A 21,124-nucleotide genomic window follows, 5' to 3' on the forward strand; every position below is an offset into this window, starting at 1 on the left:
TATAGTCTGGATGCTTAAATGTAATTTTTTGGTAGACTAATTGCTTCTCCAAAGCTCTTTTAATTAAAAAGGGATCTTACCCCATTTTAAACTCCCTTTCCCACAGATTCACTCATTTTCACCCTGACATCACCTTCTATTTTTTTGCAGATTTTTTTGGATGTAAACCAAATTTTCTTAAAGAGTATGTCTCTATTTTTCCATTAGTTCAAAGGTTTGTAGATTTTGTGGACCAGACAAATATTCCTCAAGATGTTTATTATGGCTCACTAAACAGAAGTAAGATCTAAGGGTTAGCACACGAGCTAGGAACTGGAAGTTTTGAATTGTAACCCAGTTTGCCACGTTATTGTGGGACTTAAAGTGAACTTTTCACTAGGAAGATGCTGTTCCCCATGTGATTCTATATCCATGTTGTGTAATTTTCCTTCATTTTATTTATTTATTTTAATTTATTATTATTATTTTTTGCAATACTTGGGCCTCTCACTGTTGTGGCCTCTCCCGTTGCGGAGCAACAGGCTCCGGACACGCAGGCTCAGCGGCCATGGTTCATGAGAGCAGCCGCTCCGCGGCATGTGGGATCTTCCCGGACCGGGGCACGAACCTGTGTCCCCTGCATTGGCAGGCGGACTCTCAACCACTGCGCCACCAGGGAAGCCCTCCTTCATTTTAAAAAAGATTATTGGGCTTCCCCGGTGGCACAGTGGTTTAGAACCCGCCTGCCAACGCAGGGGACACAGGTTCGAGCCCTGGTCGAGGAAAATCCCACATGCCGCAGAGCAACTAAGCCCATGCGCCACAACTACTGAGCCTGCGCTCTAGAGCCCACGAACCACAACTAATGAGCCCGTGTGCCTAGAGCCTGTGCTCCGCAACAAGAGAAGCTACTGCAATGAGATAACTGCACACCACAACGAAAAGCAGCCCCAGCTCGCTGCAACTAGAGAAAGCCCACGCACAGCAACAAAGACCCAATGCAACCAAAAATAATTCATTAATTCATTAATTTTTTAAAATATAAAAGATTATTAAAAAGTATTAATAATAATTAGTTGAACTGGATTCCCTGAAGAAGGTATCAGAGATGTGTGAACTTGGGCTTCTATTACTGTAAGGGCACAGGTACACATGCTAGTCCAAAGGACTGCTAAGTGGAGTGTACAAGCATTTACCCTCTTCTTAAGCAGCTCACCACCACTCAGGGCATTATTTAAACAGTCTCTATGCCTGTTAATGAACAACCACAGGGCTGTAGTCACAGATTCGAGCCTGCGTAGTTCAGAGTATAAAAGTCACCCAAATGCACATAGCGAAGTCATGCTGTAAAAGTTAAGAAAGCACAAAAAAGGGGAAGATTGGAAAATAAACTTGGTCACATAAATTGAATGTCAAGAAAGCCATGGTGAGAGATTCACAAGAGAATATTTCTTACAGAGTGAAAAGAGGGGGACTTCCTGGGAACTTGGGACCTTCTGGGAATTAAGTGCAATTGTGACCTGGACCAAGTATCAGTGCTTTACTACTTTACTTCACGGTTTATTTAAAGCAGCGACCTTGGGATCAAGCATGGCCAGATTTGATCCCAGGCTCCTCTTCTTATGGAGTGCCCTTGACAAATTATTTAACTTGTATCAATCTCAACTTTATCTTCTAAAAAATGAGGATAATTATACCTACTTCACAGGCCAATGTAAGCATTAAATGAGGTAATCCAACATTGGTTAAAGAATAATTCTCATCCCATCCCTCTAACAGCAACAAGAGGCATTCATTCCTTACAGCGGTTTGCCATGGTTAAGTGCAGGGACTCTGAAATAAGACAAAGTCACAGCTCTCTCACAATTACAGCTGTGTGACCTTGGACATGTTACTTGACCTCTCTGTGCTTCAGTTTCTTCATATGTAAAATGTACTATTAACAGTAATTTCCCCATAGGGTTATGAGGATTAAAGGAGTTAATATATGTAAAGCACTTAGGACAGTACTTGGCATATAGTAAACATTTTTAAAGTGTTAGCTAAAAATGTTCAATAGTTTTGGATTCTTTCTGGAAGTGATTCATTTTGACTTAGGATTTAGTCACATAACGGGACAGGAAGAGGTGGTAACAGCCTTGCCAGCTGCGGGCGAGTGTCTTGTAATTGAGGCAGCATCGCCTGCCTGCGGGGAAAAGGTGGTGGTGGTGGCTTTCCCTAGTCTAGCTAGGGTTGCCCTGGATGGTTGCAAGGCAGGTCCCGGTGAGAGCCTTTGTAGCCAGCAGCCAGGCTGCCTCGCATCCAGCCTTTGTTACTGACTGTTTCCTCCTTTGTGAAATGGGGATCACATTTGCCTCTCCGGGTGTTGTGAGGATTAAATGAGGTGACTTGCCTACGGCCCAAAGCCTGCACCAGCACAGAGCTGCAGCGGTAACGATTGTTACATCAAATATATACAACAGTTGAGCCCTGGCGGATTTTGAAGGAAGGGAAACCAGAAGGCAGCTAGAAGTGGCCCTTCTACCTGTCTGAACTCGGCCTGGGTAAGAGGAAAACAACCAGTCTCTTCCTTTTGCAACGAAGTGACTACAGAGGTCTCCCCTTGGAAAGACTCCCCTTGTCTTTTCGCACTCCCCCCGTCCCCCTCCCCCGCCCCGTCCCCCCAATGTAGGCAAAGACACCATCCCTTCCAATTTTATAATCTACTCATTTCTGTACGTGCGGGTTTATCTGGACTTGGTGGCAAGCCAAGGATGGGTGGGGAGAGGCATTAAAACCTGGCAACCCCGCTCCCCCATCTCCGGATGCCGCAGGGCTCCTGCCAGCCGTCCTCGGTTAGAAACGTGCTTTTTATTTCTCTTCCCCGCAGCCTCCTGTGCAGCAGCTCATTACCACCCACTTCAATCACCGCTGCCAGCATCTCTCCAGACGTTTTCCCCTCCCCCCATTTCAGGGACATTGGTCGTAGCTGACATTTAAAGGAAATAAACACCGATTTAAAAAATTACTACCATCTCCGCCTGAACAACCCAGCAGCAATGAATAATAGAACAGTCCAGCGAAGAGTGCCTGTCGGGGCTCAGCTCCGCCAGCCCTTCCCGCCACACAATTCCCCACACCCGAGCAGCACAAATCACCATTTCCAGGCACCACTGGAGGCTGCCAGTTCTACTTTCGCTTAATCTCATTTTAAATCCGGCTACAGATGAGGCTCGGTCGCTGCGGCGAGGAGCCGGGCGGGGGCCAGCGGGAGAGGCTCGAGGCCTGGGTGGGAAAGAAGCGCAGGGGCCCCTCGCGTTTCGGGGCCGCGGGCGGATCCCCGGAACAAGTGCGGGCCGCCGGGGGCTCCGAGGCGGGCGAGCCCCAAGGGGCGCGGGGCGCAGCCGGCGCAGACAAAGAAGCCGGCGCCCGCTCCAGTCCCCACCGCCCCTCTACTTCCCCCTCGTCTCCTCTCAGGAAAAAGGAGGGAAATCTGAGGGGCAAAAGGGACTGTCTTCTCCTTTTGCTCCTCCGGACAGCTGGGCGGGAGGGTCTCCTTCTCTCTCTCTCTCTCTGAGGCGTTTAAGTCCCTCCGTGCAGATTCCCGTACCTCGTGGCCCCGAGCCCCCTCCCCCAACCCGACCGACTCGCATCCCTCATCTGCCCTTCAGTGTGAGAACTGGGCTCAGGCGCCGGGCCTCGCGGAGGCGTGCGCCCTGCGCAGCGCGAGGTGCGGCGAGCGAGCCCGAGTGGGCGGGGGCTGGGCGGGCGCGCGCCGCGCGGCGCGGAGGGGCGGGGGAGCGGCCGGGGCACGTGTGGCGGCGGCGGGGGCGATTCCGCGCCCCGGGCTTTAAGAAGGTGTGGAGTGGGCCGGGCGCTTTCCCAGGCCTGGCGGAGGGGCGTCGCGCACAGGCGGCCGCGGCGGCGGCTGGGCGGCGCACCGCGGCACCGGCCGACGCGCTCTCGGCGTCCGCAGCCCGGCCCCGCGCTCCCGCGGCCCAAAGAAACTTTGGGAGCTGCCGTCTCCCGCGGAACTTCTCGGCGGGGCTCCGCGCCCGAGCCCTCTCTGCTCCCTCTGCCGCCTTCTCGCCGTCTCTCCACGCGGCTCCTTCGTCCCGGCGCCTCCAAAACTGAATGAGAGAGCGGCGCTCGGGGTGTGCGGCGGCGGCAGCGGCGTTATGGAGCGCAGTGGCTGGGCGCCGCGGACTTTCCTCCTGGCGCTGATGCTGGGAGCGACGCTGAGGGTGCGCGCCGCGGTGGGCTATTACCCCCGCTTTTCTCCCTTCTTCTTCCTGTGCACCCACCACGGGGAGCTGGAAGGAGATGGGGAGCAGGGCGAGGTGCTTATTTCCCTGCACATTGCGGGCCACCCCACCTACTACGTACCGGGACAAGAATACCATGGTAGGTACCACAGCATCTCCGCGCTCGTCGCCCAGCGCAGCTTTGTGTCCCTTTCCTTCTTCCAAGGGGCCGTTTAACCAAGAACCGTGACAACCCTTACCTCAACATTACCTCTGAGGAGGGAGAGAAAACAAAGTTACCGGGGGATAGAGTCGCGAGTTGGGATTTATTCCCCCCTCGCCCCCCGCCCCCGCACTCCACACACTCCCCTCACGCGTCTCCCGGTGAGGAGCCGGTTCTGGTGAGGAACGCCAGAGAATTCTTGAGGTCTTTCCTCCTCCCCCGTGGTTCTAGCAGCTGACACTTGAATGAAAACGCGCATCTTGTTTCCTTAACCCGAGTGCTTGGATTCCAGACCTTTGTCCTGCTCCGGGTTCCCCCTGAAGGGTATCCGGGGGTTGCTGGGCTTTGCGGACCGGCTGATGACAGATTGACGCGCCCCGGCCCGCGGCCGCCCCGCGCCGTCGCCCGCCGGCCCGCCGCAAAGTTCTCGCTGCTCCCCAGCCAGGAGTCCCTCTCGTTTCCTTCAGTGTCAGACAACCCTCCTGACAGGGAGCGGCTGCTTCCAGCACTCTGTTCTTTTAAAAGTGGCTTTTAAAATGTCAGGAAATGGTGCTTTTTTCTGAGTCCTCTCTTACTTGTAACCTGCTACTTGTTTTTAGAATGATCTCTGTGATGTTCCTTAATAACTATGTCTTTAATCTGCACAGCTTTAATTTCCAGGTAGGGACTGGAAGTTCCTTATAATTTAAAGGTACCTTTTAAAAAAGGATCATTCTGGAGTCCTTCATCAAAATGAAACATGATCGAAGAAGGACAGTTTAGCTGCAAGCAAGAGAATTTTCTGTAGTGCGTGCGTTTTTGATATTTGAAGCTAGTAAATCGAGTATGTGGGAAAATAAGATATTGTCTATTTTCTGTTACTTCCGCTGGAACTCCTGAATATTTCACTTCTATGGAGCTTTTAAGCGGTGACAGGCACTGTTTAATTAGAATTTCAAGGCAAAAATACTGATACCCAACTATTGTCTAGTGATTTCCTATTATAGTTTCCATCTCTTGTAGGCTAACAGTTATTGGTATAGCAGGAGATAATCCACGGAGCAGCTGGCATTTCAGATAAACATGGATATAAAAATGATAAGAATCCTTAAACTTTCTATTTAAAAAGCCCTTCATATCTGCTTTAAAATGTTTAGCCTAAATAAATGCTTTCTAGAGATTGAAAGTAGTGCTTTTACAACTTTCTTGTGGCATGGTGTCAGCCCTGTCTGTAGAGCAGGAGTCTAATTCGGTTGGAATTTTAGACTTTGGAATATTAAATTTCTGCAACTAGTCCCTTCTTTTAAAATGCTTATTGTATTCTCTTTCCAAGAATGGTCTGGTGTTTTTCTGAGTTCATGAGAATCTTTTGAGAAGGACCAGCCAATATGATGGCAACCCAGACCTCACCCAAAGACTGATTGATTGAGCTTGTCACTTAGTGTGACCTTTAGTAGAGGTGCTTGCCCGTTATTAGCTCTAAGTGAGAGTGGTAGGTAAGTGAGTCAAGGCTGGGCTAAAAGGTGTGATTGTCAGGTTGTGATGGAAGACCTGTGATAACACGTAGGCTTTTTTTTTTTTTCCTGTTTTCCATATCCTTTGTAAGGTGCCAGCATAGATAACTTAAAAATACCAAAATATGACATAGCCTTTGCTTTTGCTATAAAGCTAGCAAGTATCAGTCAGCCTAAGACTGACCATAATCACATCCTAAGTCAGAAAAGGAAAGAATGATAGTAAGAATACAGTGTAATACTTCAAGTTGCTTATTGTGTGGGAAAGTCTCAATTTCTACCTCTTCTGTCACCAGAAAAGGTAGAGAAATTTTATTATGTAAGTTTAGGAAGATTGAATTATTATTATAAACTTTGAGAATGGTTATTGTAAGATTTTAAATTCCTGTTAACCTGTTTTGTCAAATATTTAGATTTTGAAACTGGCTGTAGCTATAGGCCTTCAGTAAGAGTTTTTCCTTGTAAAATTTTCTACAGGTAGAAGAAATGTTTAAAAATGAAATGGTGCTTACATGTGTCTCCTTTTCTTTTAGACTTTTGGAAATTAATGTTACAAATTAATTATGTAACATCTATTTAAGAATTGAACTGTTGATAGGAAAACTTAACCTAATATACTTTGGTATTAGCTCATTTTATAGGAGACCAAAGTAGGAGGTTATTCAGCCAAATTTTTTTAAAACCAAGAAATATGTAAAATATTAGCTTGAGACTTTATTTGTAATCTTCCAAATCTCTAAAATGTAACACTTATGTTAGGAAAACTCAGTCTTATCTATGATTTACATCGAAGTCAGCATTTGAGGGAATGGTTTTTGTGTGCAGCTAATGGCTGTTAACTTTTTTACCTAAAGGAATGCATTGAGATGTACAGTGGTACCTAACACAGGACATGATTGTAGACCAGGCTGTGTCAGCTGCCCTCTGAGACTTGTGTTGTGAGACAGAATATGAAATGGAGAAGCAAATATCAGAGTTCAATATCATGGGTCTCTGTACGTGTCATATTTATTTAGAGATTTTTGTTGAAAATCTTTTGAAAAAAAAAAGCAACGAAAATATAATACAAAAGAATTTGAAATTTGTGTGTCTACAGAATTGTCAGATATTTCCAGTGTTAAGTAGTCTATCCATCTGTTTGCAGTTTTGGCAACTGTGTAAACAGTGCATGGTTACTTTTGCTAGTTCTCGTCACTCGTTCACTTGGTACCTCTGTTGTCATCTTCCTATAGCTTTTAAAATCTGTTGTCTGTGACTTTCTTGAGATGACATCGTTGGTCACAGTGAACTATGGTGTCTTTGCATGATGAGTACAATGCAGTTTAGAAGCTCAGCAATAAGAGGTTATATATATGTATATGTATATATATATCATGTTGAATTAGAAAAGTCTGAGGGTCAGAACATTTTTTTCCTAGAATTTCCCTCTTTTGCACAAATCCCAAAATATGGTCACTTTCCATAACATGATTTCCAGGCCCTGTTTTTTTTGGGAGGGGGGCCAGAAAGTTGCAAATGATGGGAAAATAGGAAATGGAAACCCAGATGGTCCAGTCAGGTAGCCCTTTCTCTTTCCCAGCCACACCTGGCTGTTCACTGCTCCTTCTCCTAAGGACTGGGGCAGTATTGTGAAACATGCAAAGGTCGAGTTGATGTCTGCACCTTTCCTTTCCTCTGATAATCCCTCTTCCTCACCCCCACTCCTCAGGCTTTTGTTTAAAACTCCTCCCCCAACCAGTTTGTAGTGACTGTGTCTTGTCAATGTTATATTCTCCCACAATCTTAATTACAACTATGGAAAGATGTTTTTCCCTTTTTGTTTAAAAGAATTTTGGCATCACTGAGCAGGCAGATAATATATTTTGAGATAGAAAGACTTTTAGGTAACACTGAAATCCTGTAATGAGGACCTACCTACTCACAAGATGGGCTTTATTCAGTCACCATCAAAAAGGAGAGGTCAGACATAAGAGAAAACATTATCCGTGAAAGCCAAGCATAAGTAAATGAGTCTGTGGAAAGTGCTTGAGCTTTGGTGAGACAATTTATCTGAATTTCTAAAAAGATGAGAATCCCCATTATTAAGGTGGCAGAAGGTGGGGGAAATGTTCCATTACAGTGAAAAATATGCTCTAAAATATTGATTGAGAGAAAAAAAATTGTCTTAAGCAGAACTGAATTGTTAATAAAGCATGGTGCTTTAAAAAGGGGATTTGATTGTATTTTGTAAATCCAATATCACTATTGGTAGTCCTTTTGTGCTACATTTTCATTCTATTATTTATTTAATCCTATTGTGGGGTGGGTGGGGAAATCAATTTCAACTGCTAAAACAGAATGTTTACCTAAAAAAGATATAATCAGGATAAAGTATTTATGGTATTTTGTTGTAAGAATTGCCACTGTTCCTATTATACATACACGTGTTCTAGAATCAACTGGTTGCTAATTAAAAATCACTGTTCAAAGGCAGTTGCAATATAATGACTTTTCAAGTACAAGACATGATTTTTGGTAATATACTCTAGATTAAATTCCTTTCAAAGGAATGGTTTTTTTTTAAAATTTGAATTAAAGTTATCTGCTATTGCTAAGGTAACTAACTGGCTTGTTGATCGGGTGAGTGGATATTTGTTTTTTATATGTCTCTGATTCTGGAATCAGCATATTTAAACTCAGAATCATTTGTCGAATGCAGTTTATAAGTGAACTGCACCTGTGTCCTGCTTGCATATGACTTTGAAAATTGAACATTTAAAGCATTTTTCTCTACTTGTCTTATATTTCATCTCACTCTCTACAATTTATTTCAAACATATTTTACTAATGTGGTTCAGATCATTTCTTAAATCATATAAATATTGCTTTAATATATATTCCCTGTGTGAGTTTCAATTCCAGTCATACACTAAAAAAATCACGTCTTTAGAATCATAATTGGAAACATCTAATTTAGGCAGGTATTCTTACTTCAGTCACGGCACTACAGTACTAGAAATTATTTAATTAGAATATTTTACTCCAATTTTTATGAATATTTTAAACTATTATTTTTAATTTCATTAAAAATGTTAAAGAGTAAAATAAGAAAGTTGTATCATTGTAATCATACAAGTATATTTTTTACAGAACCATCTTATTCTAATAAATTTGTCTTTTCATCTTTAAAAGTGAGTGATAGATATTTTCACAAGATTTTAAAGTCAATACTATTGACTTTCAAATTTTTTCATAAATTAGTTTCATTCAAAAGACAATATCTAAAACCTATCTTTGATTTATTTTTTTCCCTCTCTGGAATTGGTCAACTCTATAGATGATCTGGGAACCTTACATTATCAGTTATTTAGGATATGTTGCATATTAAGCCATAATTGTTCCTCCGATGACTTCAAATGACACTTTGACAGTTATTTATTATGTCTTTAACCTTCACAAAGTTGTTGATACATATATATTTGAAATATATTTCAGATAGCGTTTATATTAGAGAAGCATAAATAAATTGAGCTACTGGTGCTTTTTGAACATTGGCATTTAAAAAAAATCTTGTATATATTCTCACACAAAAATATAAAGTTCTTCCTTTTTTTTTAAAAGTTCTTTCTTTTTTAAAAAGTTCTTTATGCCGTATGGAAATAGAAAAAATGGATAGCCCTGCACTCAGTGCATTTGGTTAGAATGGACATGTTCACGTAGGGCTTTAAACTATGTCTGGGTAATGACATAACATACATATGAAAAGGAAAATTCATTTATCTAAATATTTTGGCTTCAAGAATAATTTGGGTGATTAATCCACCTCACCCCTACCCCACCGATTTTAGAGTTATTTATATTGAATAAAATAACCAAACTGTATAATTTCAATCTTATCAGCCTTAAACAAAGAAGTATTAAAAACACATTTTCAGAACTTGGAATTGAATTTTCAAATATGAAGATTTCATAATGACTGTTCAAACACAAGAATGGTGTGTTAAAAAAAAATATTCTTGGCTCTCAGGAAATTCCACATGAGGTAATCTCACTTAGGTGTCAGTTGTGTAGCTTAGAGAGTAATTTTCCCCACGGTCACCTGCCATGCCAATCTCATTGAAGGCAGAGCTTCTGAAGGGTTGAATGCTGTGCCTACAGGATAACCAATTATTTTAGAGAAACACATGTGCTTCTCTAAAACTACACACATTTTTTCCTTCTTTATTCGATTTCTGTAGGAGCTAAGTGTAGCAACTGGATTTGGGGGTGTGCAGAAGGGTCACTACACATGTACAGATGTTGATTTGTGGCTTAAGGCAGCTCTAATCATTCAAGGAAACAAAGCTAAGGTAATTAGATAGCTTTTGAATGCCACAAAGAGATAGTTATAGGAACTCTGAGGTTCTGAAGTAAACATTGAAAACTCAGGTTATCTTTTAATGCTAATTTAGCTTTCCTTAGAAACATAAAACTTTGTTTGGAAAGCAAAATAAATTAAATCTTATTGATTAAAGGATTCCTTGAAACTATAGAAGAACTCATGAGTGTTTCGAATAGCCCTGGTTATTGATGTACGCCGGTGCCCACATACCAAGTTACATGAAGGAGTGATAATAGTTTACCATTAAGTGCTACCCTCACCTCAGAATCGTCTCTCTCTGCCTTTCCTGCTCTGCCCCTCTCTCCTTACACCTGTATCTCACCTTCTTTCTCCCATGACCCCTCTCTTCCTCCTAAATTTTCTCATTTTCCTTCTTCTTTTGCTCCTTTCCTCCATGTCACAGGGCCTTGTCTTCCCTCTCCTCTTCCTTCCTCTTTTCTGCTTCACAACTTGATTCCTTTGCTCCTTCAGTTCTTTCTCTTTTTCTTTCTTCTCTTCAGATTTCCTATCACCAGCTCTACCCCTTTTTTTCCCTTGAAAAATATTGGTGTATATATATGTATATATTATATAATCAGTATGTATTGTACTGATTGGATGTTTACAGTAATAAAAGTGGGTGAGTAGGCATTTGTATTTCTCTCAAAAAATTAATGTTATCTTTCTGTGACATGCACGTGCCCTTTTTAAAAATCATGGGTTAGTTATTCCTGGTGGGAAAGTAGGCTCTTCTTCCTATACTGTAAAATCTCTTAGAAGAACTTTCAAGCCAGTAGCTGTTTAATTCTGAGTTAGCTACTTACTGCCAGCTATGGGGTCAAACTGCAGAATCAGAAGTTTGTGCATGGAAGCACATATATACACCATGAGGGGAGAGTTGTAGAATTTAGAAAAATGCACACTGAATTAGCTTGAATCTAAAAGGCAGCTCAATTTTGAGATGTCTTGAATGCTTGAGTGCATAAAGACTCTTCTAGTAAATGCATGAGGGCTGTCTCTGTCATCACCACAGTCACCTCAAGTTATCTCCTTTACTTGCTGGTCTCTTTGCCAAGACTTGTAACAGTTGCATAGCTATGAAATAGTGATGCCACCTTTTTAGGTAGCTGGCACTTAACAGACAGGTCGAAAAGGGGGTGGGGGGACTTGGTATGAACACTAGATTGGGAGTCAAGAAGGGAGGTGTGTTGCTCTGGGGTATGTTCCACAGTCTTTCTTCAATAAGACATATTTTACTGTTTTGTACCTGTGAACTCTAATGTCTGTTCCAGCTCAAAAATTCAAAGATTTCTTGGCTGAGAGCTCAGACTTATACTAAAAAGAAAGTCTAGGGAGGCACAGTGATGTAGTGAGAAGAGTTCAAGCTTTGGCTGCAGAGAGACCCATGCTTATATCCTTTCTCTGCCACTTATTAGTTGTGTGCTTTCAGCAAGTTACCTACCCTCTCCTAGCCTCAGTTTCCTCGTTTCTAATGTAGAAATAACAGTATCCATATTTGGGGGTTGCAATTATTAAATAAGGTAATGCATATATTAGATAGTAGTTATTATCATCTGGTACAGTCACCCAGCATTAGATAAGGATATTTGAAGCATTGGATATACAGATAGGAGATCTTTACCCGTGCCTGTTCATTTTGTGCCTTGTCAACATGTGGCCCATTTCAAGGGAAATTCCAAACTGAGTATATTAAGGAGGGTCACAAAAGTAAAAAAAAAAGTCTCTTTGTCACCAGATATGTATGATCAGAAAGTGTTTCCCAGACAAAAGAGATATGACTTGCCTAGAATTAAACAGTTGATGAGTGTAGTTCTAGTCTAACCAAAACTTTTATTAACTTAGCCATTTCCAAAGTCAGACCTTCCTGTTCCTAAATTGAGTATGTTTCCTTAGTTGATGGCCGTGATAACAACCAAACTTTGTGTATTTAGGTGGTAGTCTAGGAAAGATGCCAAGATAAGTAAATAACATCAGTTTAATGTATTTTGTTAAATCCTACAATATATGTGTCTACAACCCCGTGTAAAATAATTTTAAAATACAAAACTGTTTCAACAAAACTAGAAAAGAGAGAAATTGATTTTGATAGTGAACCCATAGTTCACCCCCTCAGGGGCTGACTGAGGAAACTTAAATCCACACATGGTTAGGTGGTGAAGTAGAAGGCTAGTTCATTTACAATAAAACATATCCTTGTCAGGATAAAGGCATTGGCTGACCAGTGTATTCTGTCCACTGTATCAGAGTTTATATGGGTGGGCAAATACTATTCGTAGGCTGTTTGGCAGCATGGAGTTAGATCATCTCAGTGGCAGATTCCAGCACCTAGGAAAGCTTCTCCATCCAATCCAATCCAAGTCAGCGGGGCTGGTTGGCATTGTCCCTAGATTGTACTGGAGGAACTGTCCTCTTTCTAGATTCTGTAATGCCTCATTATGTGGCATGCATTGCTTGTTGTCTACCCAGTGATTACTAAAACGCCCTTTCTTACTAACTGATTTTGAGAACAACTATGTGTCTAGTTAAAAATGCTTACCTCCAAGGTTCCCCTGCCATGTAATTTAGCGAGATGCAGTGGAAGTCTACCGGGTAGGGTCTTTAGAAAGACTTTTTTTTTTTAATTAATAAAGATGATTTTTTTTTATAAATTTATTTTTTTATTTAATTTTGGCTGTGTTGGGTCTTCATTTCTGTGCGAGGGCTTTCTCTAGTTGCGGCGAGCGGGGGCCACTCTTCATTGCGGTGCGCGGGCCTCTCACTATCGCGGAGCACAGGCTCCAGATGCGCAGGCTCAGTAGTTGTGGCTCACGGGCCCAGTTGCTCCGTGGCATGTGGGATCTTCCCAGACCAGGTCTCGAACCCGTGTCCCCTGCTTTGGCAGGCAGATTCTCAACCACTGTGCCACCAGGGAAGTCCAATAAAGATGATTTTTAAAAGGACTCAGCAAATACTTTTTGCTCTGCCCTTACCTATTTCTTCCAGGCAGGGTGTGGTACAACCATCTTGTGACCTTGAGGATAATGGTCCCATGCTAAGGATGGTGGACCAGGAGTTCTGAAGGAGACTGAGTCTTTATTTATATCTTTGAGCGGCTGTATCAGCCCTGGAATACCTCTTCTGGACTTCTCATATCATAAGAAAAATCAGTCAGGTTCTTGTTATTTGCAGCTGAGTGCAATCCTAATCATTTCTTCTGAACACACAAATGACTCAGTTTACATTCTCTTTAAGTCAGTCACAATTCTTGTATCAAGCTCTGAACTGCTCTGGTTCTCCCATAGAATTGCTTTTGGTAACCTTGATGGAACTAGGATACTTTCTAAGACACTTTTGATAATATATTTTCAGAATATCCTTCAAGATGTGCTACTTATGCAGGTGGCAAAAATAGTGCATTTTATATTAACTTTTTAGTAATGTTTTGAGAAGGTAACCTGTGCCTGACCTCCAATTTCTGGAGTTTCTTATAACTGACAATTTATGCTAGTGAGTTTGTTTATGAACTTTGTTTCCTGTCAGTCCTATCTCTCAAAAATGCAGTATCACCATATGTAAATCCTGTTGACACTTAAAATACTTAGATGTGTGACATGGTTGTGAATGTGAGCTCTGCCCCAACCTTAACCTTGTTTGTTATGTCTGGCTCAGCCTCTAGGACCAAATCCAATAATGTCATTTCTTTTGCTTGCTGCATATCGACAGAGGAAACAGGCACCTCAGCCTTACCTTCAGGAACATGTAATCTTTTTGTTTAGGCCACCTTTGTTATGAATGTTGAAATATCCTATGATCATGGTTCCAGATCTTTTCTTACTTCCTTTTCTCATGTAAACACTTCCTGCATCCTCATCCTGCAAAAAAATGTTATAGGTCGGATGATGGTGATGGAGGAATATAAGAAAATTAGTTGGTTTTAGGCAGTTTTAGAAAAGTGGGTTCACATTCCCATTCCAAGCACTGATACTATCAGTTTTTTTAAAAGGGTAACTCAAGAACTTATGCATAAATTAATAACAACAACATTAACAACAGCAAACTCTAGAGTAGCACTTATTATGTGTCAGGTACTGATCTATATGCTTTACATATATTGATTCATGTAATTCTCACAACAACCTGATGAGGTAGGTAGTATTATCCTCCTTTTGTTTGTGGATGTAGAAACTAAGTCACAGAAAGGTATTTTGCCCAAGATCACAAAGCTGTCATGCAGGAGTGCTCTCAGTCTGTATTGCTCCAGAATCCATACTTTTTTTTTTTTTTTTTTTGCGGTACGCGGGCCTCTCACTGTTGTGGCCTCTCCCGTTGCGGAGCACAGGCTCCGGACGCGCAGGCTCAGTGGCCATGGCTCACGAGCCCAGCCGCTCCGCGGCATGTGGGATCTTCCCAGACCCGGGCACGAAACCGTGTCCCCTGCATCGGCAGGCGGACTCCCAACCACCGCACCACCAGGGAAGCCCCAGAATCCATACTTTTAACTGGTATACATTTCTTTTTAGAAATGACAATTATTTCAAGAAAGGAATAGTAATAAGAAATAACAAAATACATTTGAAGAAAGAGAAAATAAGGAAAAGTAAAAGCTAATTTCGTCATTTAAAATAAAGATTGCAAAATCAAACCAGAAGGATGATATCCATGCCAAACGATGCCAGAATTGTACAGTCCTCAATATTTCTTGACTAGACATCACCTTCCAGATGAAGCACAAAGCAAAGATATCATTTAGTATACTGTTGACCTAAAGGAGTTAACATGCTCTCAAAGTATGACCATGAATACAAATATAAGAAAGTGATTTGCAAATTTTGCTCAAATTTGTTTTTAACATTTTGATGAATGTAATTTTAATGAAGATTTTCAAGTAAATAGGAAATTTGTTCTTTGACTCACTAATAGAACTTGAGAAGGACATGAATACAAGGGGAGAACTATAATTTAAGCAGAGAGACATTTAAAAAGATTTTCATTGACGTTCATCTATTTGTAATGTATTTCTTTCTTTAGGAAATTCCTGTGAGTGTTATCTGTCAGCAGGTAGAGCCTGTGAAATTGAGTGATGGGGTACACTGTGAAACTCCGGGTGACAAGCCAGATCATCCTGCAGTGTCTGACCTCGCTCATCAGAGGTCTGTTCTCACAGTGATAGTGACACCAGTGGGATAACGTTTGTTTTGTACTCGCCTTTGTAGGGTTATTTTTCATACGTGGATCAGACTTATAAAAATCACTTTCTGTTGAGCTTATTTGAATGAGAAGAAAAGGGCTAAGCATCCTCTTCTGCCCTTGTTCCCAAATTAATTCACCTCCTGCCAAGGAGGGCAAAGGTCAGCCATAGGTTTTCTGGCAACCAGGTGAGGTGGCAACGTGAATTACGTTAGTAATACCAATGTTTCCTGATTTGTCACTCTTATAGTTTATCCCAGAGTTTGACATCAGATCTGAACTGAGAGCCACTGAACCCTGGTGAAAGCTAAAACAGACCCCTGGTGGAAATAAAACAGAGGGTGGAGGACAGATTCAGGGTAGGAGCTTCCTGTATGGAACTCATGGAGGTTCTCAGAGGGCCTGAAGGAGGCCCATGCTTTCACTAGGAGAGAAAAATTTGCTTCATTGGACATTAACAAAAGGACAGTAGCCTTTAAAAGCTATTATCAAAAACTGTAGAGAAGGTCCACATAGAGATCATTTCTTTCCTCAGGCGGGACACACCAGGTCATCTCTCCCTTTAGCATTCACCTGTGAGCTGTGCCTAGCTGTAGCTCTAATGGCAAATCTGTGAGCCTCCAGGGTGGTGTAGGAAACCAAGAGGCTGCTTACGGGGTGATCTGACTTGATGCAGGTATTAAACTATTGAGACTTTTTCTCTCAAATATGAGTGCTTTATTTCAGCCTTTTAACAGAAACTGTGAGGCAGACACTTCAATCCCAAATAAATTGTGAAATATTTTTAACATATAGAAAACTACAATAAATTAGAATACAAAATTGGTATCACTAATGAGTACCCAAGGGATACCTATCTGTATTCATTGAAGTAAAATGAAGATGCTCTGGAGATCAAGTGCTTCACAGTTGTTAAAATAATACTCATTGATTTGACCCGCATTGCTGAATGATTTTTGCACGGCTTAGAAGAGTTTGTCCTGTCCCAGCTATGCCAGTGGTTCCTATGTGTTTCTACAACATAATGAAAAACACGGAGTCTCTGCAAACATAAAAGAGTAGGATATCTTGAGTGAGGTACATGCTTGATAGTCATCCTGTAGAAAAAACTGGTACAAAAAAAAGTCTATTACTTTGATTAGTTAAAGACAAATAAGTATTTCCAGTGAATAAAAAGAATGTTTCTCCTTAGAAAGATTTGTCAGTAAAAGAAAGATTTACAACCAGAATTTAGGATCGTTATTGGAATATTACCAAATAAAACAATTTCTTAAGCTTTTATTTTGCTTATGATAGCCTCTAAACCTTTATTTTTACTTACGTTGAGAAATGGACCCACTTGAAGATTTATGCGTTTTATTGTGAGCTGCCACAGAGCTGTACAGTTTGGAGAGTGGCAGGTGTGCCAGGGTACCCTGGCTGCCAGCCACAGAAACCAGTTCTGGCTAACTTGGGCTAAAGGGATTCATTAATAGGAGGTGGGTTAACTTGCAGAATGGAAGGAAAATCCTAGATTTAGAAATGATGATAGTGTATCAAGGAGCAGGGAGTGGTCAACTGCTAAAGGAATCGTGGTGGTAAGAACCATGATTTTCTGACTTTTTAACACTTTCTGGCTTTTTTTCTGATTTTCAGCTTTTCTGGCCCCAAAGTTTGGATGAATTCTCTCCAACTCCTTTCCTTTCTTGTGTCGCTGAATTCTAATTCCTGGGACCACAAGTCTCATTGGCCAACCTGAGGTATGGCCATCCCATGAGATGGATGTTGAGGTCAGAGGGGTATCTCTCTCTGAAGGAGAATTGAGGTGTTGTTACCCCAAAGAAGGGAGAGTAGGTGTAAGGCAGGCAGAAACAACAGATGAGTGCCACAATATTCACGATATACGTTTAAGGAAAAAAAGGTGTGAAATGACCTCTGGTGTAGCAAGGTATTGACAACACAGGCCATGTGGAGAAGCCGTGCTCTCTGGGGTACTATAGCACCCTTCATCAGATGTGAAGATTTTAGTGATGTTTTGGGGAGTGAGGGGCAGAGGGCAGAATTATCTTTTTGTTATGCATGTAGATCCAACCTAACAGTGACTTATCATGCTCTTGTGTTTTTGCGAAAGTGTCTGATTCTCTTCTCAAAGCTGCACAGATTGCCTGTCCCTGTACAAGACACCCATATTCACTGCGATGTGTATACTTTTCTCTTTACCTCAAACACCGAGGGATCTTAACATTCAGTGACCTGCAAGGGAATATCAAAGGTAAATTAGTGAGTGCATGTCTCTGCATTCATGCATCACTGTAGACAAACCATCCTGATATTTACTAGGAAGATGTCAAAATGCTTCTCTCAGTCCTCCTTTGCTCTTTCTTCTTCTCCTCCTTGACTCTGTGGTGTCAGGGCACCCAGGGCTCTGTCCTTTCTCCTTTTCTCTTTTTCATCTGCCCTATCTCCCTAGGGATGCCATCCATTCTGATGCCTTAAGTGCCAGTCTACATGTTGGTGACTCACAACTCCCTGAACTCCTGTGTCTTACTCTCCACTCAGCATCTCCACTTGGATGTCTATTGGCATCTCAAACTTAATATACCCACAAATGAGCTTCTTGTTTCCCTCACCCTGCCACCCCCAAAGTAGCTCCTATTCGAGTCTCCTCAACTCCATTATTGCCAACTGAGTCCTGACCGTTGTTCAGTCCCCAGACCTTCTTTTCCTAGCATCCCACATCCGATCCATCCCTAAGTCCAGCTGGCTTTACATTAAAACACACCCAGAATCTGCCATTGCCACCACCCTCTCTCACGTGGATTACAGCAGGCTCCTGATCACTCCTCCTGCTTCAATGCTTGTCACCTTCATTCTGGTCCTAACACAGCAGCTGGAGTGATTTGGTTAAAACCAACCCTGTGCTCCATACCTAGGACAACCATCCAATCCACCAAGTTGCCTGGAGAAACTCTGGTCTGCCTCTGTTTTCCCAAAAATATTGCCTGAATTTGAACAATAAAATCTTCTGTAATTCTATCTGTCCTTTATGTTGCTCCCCTTCTCCTTAAGAAGAAGAGAAAGTACTTGGTGTGGCCTTTAAGGCCCCATAGCACCTGCCTCCTCTGTTACTTTTCTGACCTCATATCTTACTACTTTCCTCTTACTCTTCCACTGAAATCATGAGGGCATCTTTTTTGTTCTTCAGACACATGTGGGGCTCAGTCCCATCTCAGAACCTTTGCACTTTCTGTTCCCCTTTTTAGCATGGTGTTCCCCAGATAGCCCCATGCTCCCTCCCTTCCTGATTCAGGTGTGTCTTCAGATGTCCCCTTTTCAATGAGTTCTTCCCTGTCCACACTCTTAAAGCTTTGTCCTCTCTTCTCCCCAGTATTCCGTATCCCCATGGACTGCTTTGTTTTCCTTCATAGGTGTTATCATCATCTATATATTTTACTCTTTACCTTGTTTGCTTTCTGTGACCATCAGCATAATGCCTTTAAGTTCCACAAGGCAGGGATTTTTGTCTGTTTTGTTTGCTGTTCTATTTCCAGTGCCTAGGGTAGTGCGTGGCACATAGCAGGCACTTAATTAAACATTTTGACTTAATGAATCAATGAGCAAAAGTAGCACTTGAGAATCCTGTCTCATCTCAGTTATATTTAAAATTGTTATGTGAAAGTGATATTCCAAAATAATTAAAGCAATCAGGAAGATAATTTATAAAGATATGTTTGTGAGTACAATTTGGCCTTTTGAATCCATGATAACAATTTTTTAAAAAATCTAAGAACTGTGTTTCTACTTTCCCACCCTCCAAACTTACAAAATTCTCATGACTTTTGTGAGACTATGCAACTTTATTTATAGTAGTCTGTTGGATTGGCTTTGCTTTAACTATATGTTAGCATATCCAGAAAAGTTCTCATAGCAATTAGTGACTAGAATTATTAATAGAAACTATAATAGACTTGAAGCTCTTATTCCCAGAAGCTCCTCTGTGCTGTACCATAAATAAATTTGAAGCAATTTTGATGAATGGGTATATAGTTTGCATTTAAATTTTCATCTGAATGGGAATAAATAATGGGAAGAACAGAGACCGAAATAGCTTGGCTCCGCACTCAACAGATATGTACCGACGTTAGAGAAAACACACAAGAAAGGAAACAAAAGATTTCGCTTAAAAGATTTCATCTTTTAAGAGAAATCTGTTTGGGCAGTGATGAATATATGAAGGGAACAGCAGCTGAGAATTCTGGCTTTTCATTACATTTTATTTACTGATACCTTGTAAGTTGACAGCATCAGAGGTTCCGTACTTACGGATTTCAACATGAACGTTTCCAGGAGTTGTGAGAACTGCTCCTCTTATAGATAAGATTGAAAATTCTCTTCCCCACTGTATTTCTAAGATACATGGATACTTTAATTTATAAGCCTTTGAAATCAGAGGAGACTTAGCTCTTAGGGATTTGTGGTGGCAGACAGCACACAAGCTGGGTTGGTTTCTGGACTTTGCATTTTCAAGCTACGTGGCCTTGAGCAAGTGACCTCACCTCTCTGTGTCTCGGTTTTCCCTTCTGAAAAGTAGCAGTGATGATAGTACCTGGCTTATGGGTTTGTTATGAAACTTTAATGAGACAGTGCTTATAAAGAGCAACACAGTGCCTGGTACAGAAAATAATGTTAGGTATTATTATTGTCTTACACTTGCTGATATTTTTTTCCTGTGAGTAGATAGATCTATATTTACAAAAAAAGGATTTATAATCTTTTTTCTCTTAACATTATGTGCTCATTTTATTGATATTTTTCAAAAAAATATAATTTTAAGAGCTGCATAATACTCTATTGAATGGCTATAGCATAATTTATAAATTTATAAATGTTTGACATTTTTGTCATTTACATTTTGTTTTCAATGTTATAAACACTATAGTGAATATCTTTATACATTTTTCCAAATTTGGCAAAATTCTTTCCCTCAGGTTGTCATGAATTTTTATATGCAGATTATGTTAGTAAATTTATGAAAACAGGTGTATTTTTGTTTCTTTTGTTCTCTCATACTACTTTTGTGCTTGGGGAGTCTTTTCCTACTTAAAGATGAGATAAATATTTACATAAATATTTTCCCTATCTTATTTAAAATTGTGGATTATCATAACTCCATGCATTGTTAGTGCACTGATCTCATTTGTTTATGTTTCTTTTCTTGTGGAGCAAGTGGCTCCCCTAGAACCACAGAAGCACTCTCTGTTGATACAGTAACCTTCTGCCATTACCTGCTTTGTCTTAGCCACTATTCGAAATGCTCTTGAAAAAGCTGTCCCATGTACCATATGGATTGAATTATTGCTACTGACTGCAGTGGTTGAGTGCAAATGCCAGATGCCTTTACTTAAGCCTTCAGGGGACATTTGCTTTTTTCAGCAGAGTTTAGTTCACTCTCCTGCATAGAATTCTTTTTGGGATTCTAATATTCTCAGTTGTGAGCCACCACTGGATCAGAGAAATTGCTGACATCATGAATTTACTCTTTTGCTGATGGTACCTTTTTTGAGTGCCACTAGTAAAGCACTTCTATCTAACCTTGTACCACATATATATTATCTTATGCCTACATACATTAGCAGTGTGTGAAGCAGCTACCTTTTTTATCCAAGAAAATATTAATAAGCCAGAAAGTGAACACATATGA

At 41.2% G+C, this 21,124-nt stretch overlaps 1 protein-coding gene across 1 annotated transcript in view; it reads left to right on the plus strand.

The window, feature by feature from the left end:
- The first annotated feature begins 4,105 nt into the window (after positions 1 to 4,105).
- Positions 4,106 to 21,124, plus strand: part of RELN (reelin) — a 511,249-nt gene continuing 494,230 nt past the window's right edge. Inside the window, exon 1 of the mRNA XM_082846929.1 lies at positions 4,106 to 4,362. Coding sequence (XP_082703055.1) covers positions 4,137 to 4,362 — 226 coding nt within the window. The 5' untranslated portion in view covers positions 4,106 to 4,136. The remainder of the gene's footprint in view (positions 4,363 to 21,124) is intronic.

Source organism: Leucopleurus acutus, assembly GCF_964270905.1.
Source record: "Leucopleurus acutus genome assembly, chromosome: 9".
NCBI lineage: Eukaryota > Metazoa > Chordata > Mammalia > Artiodactyla > Delphinidae > Leucopleurus > Leucopleurus acutus.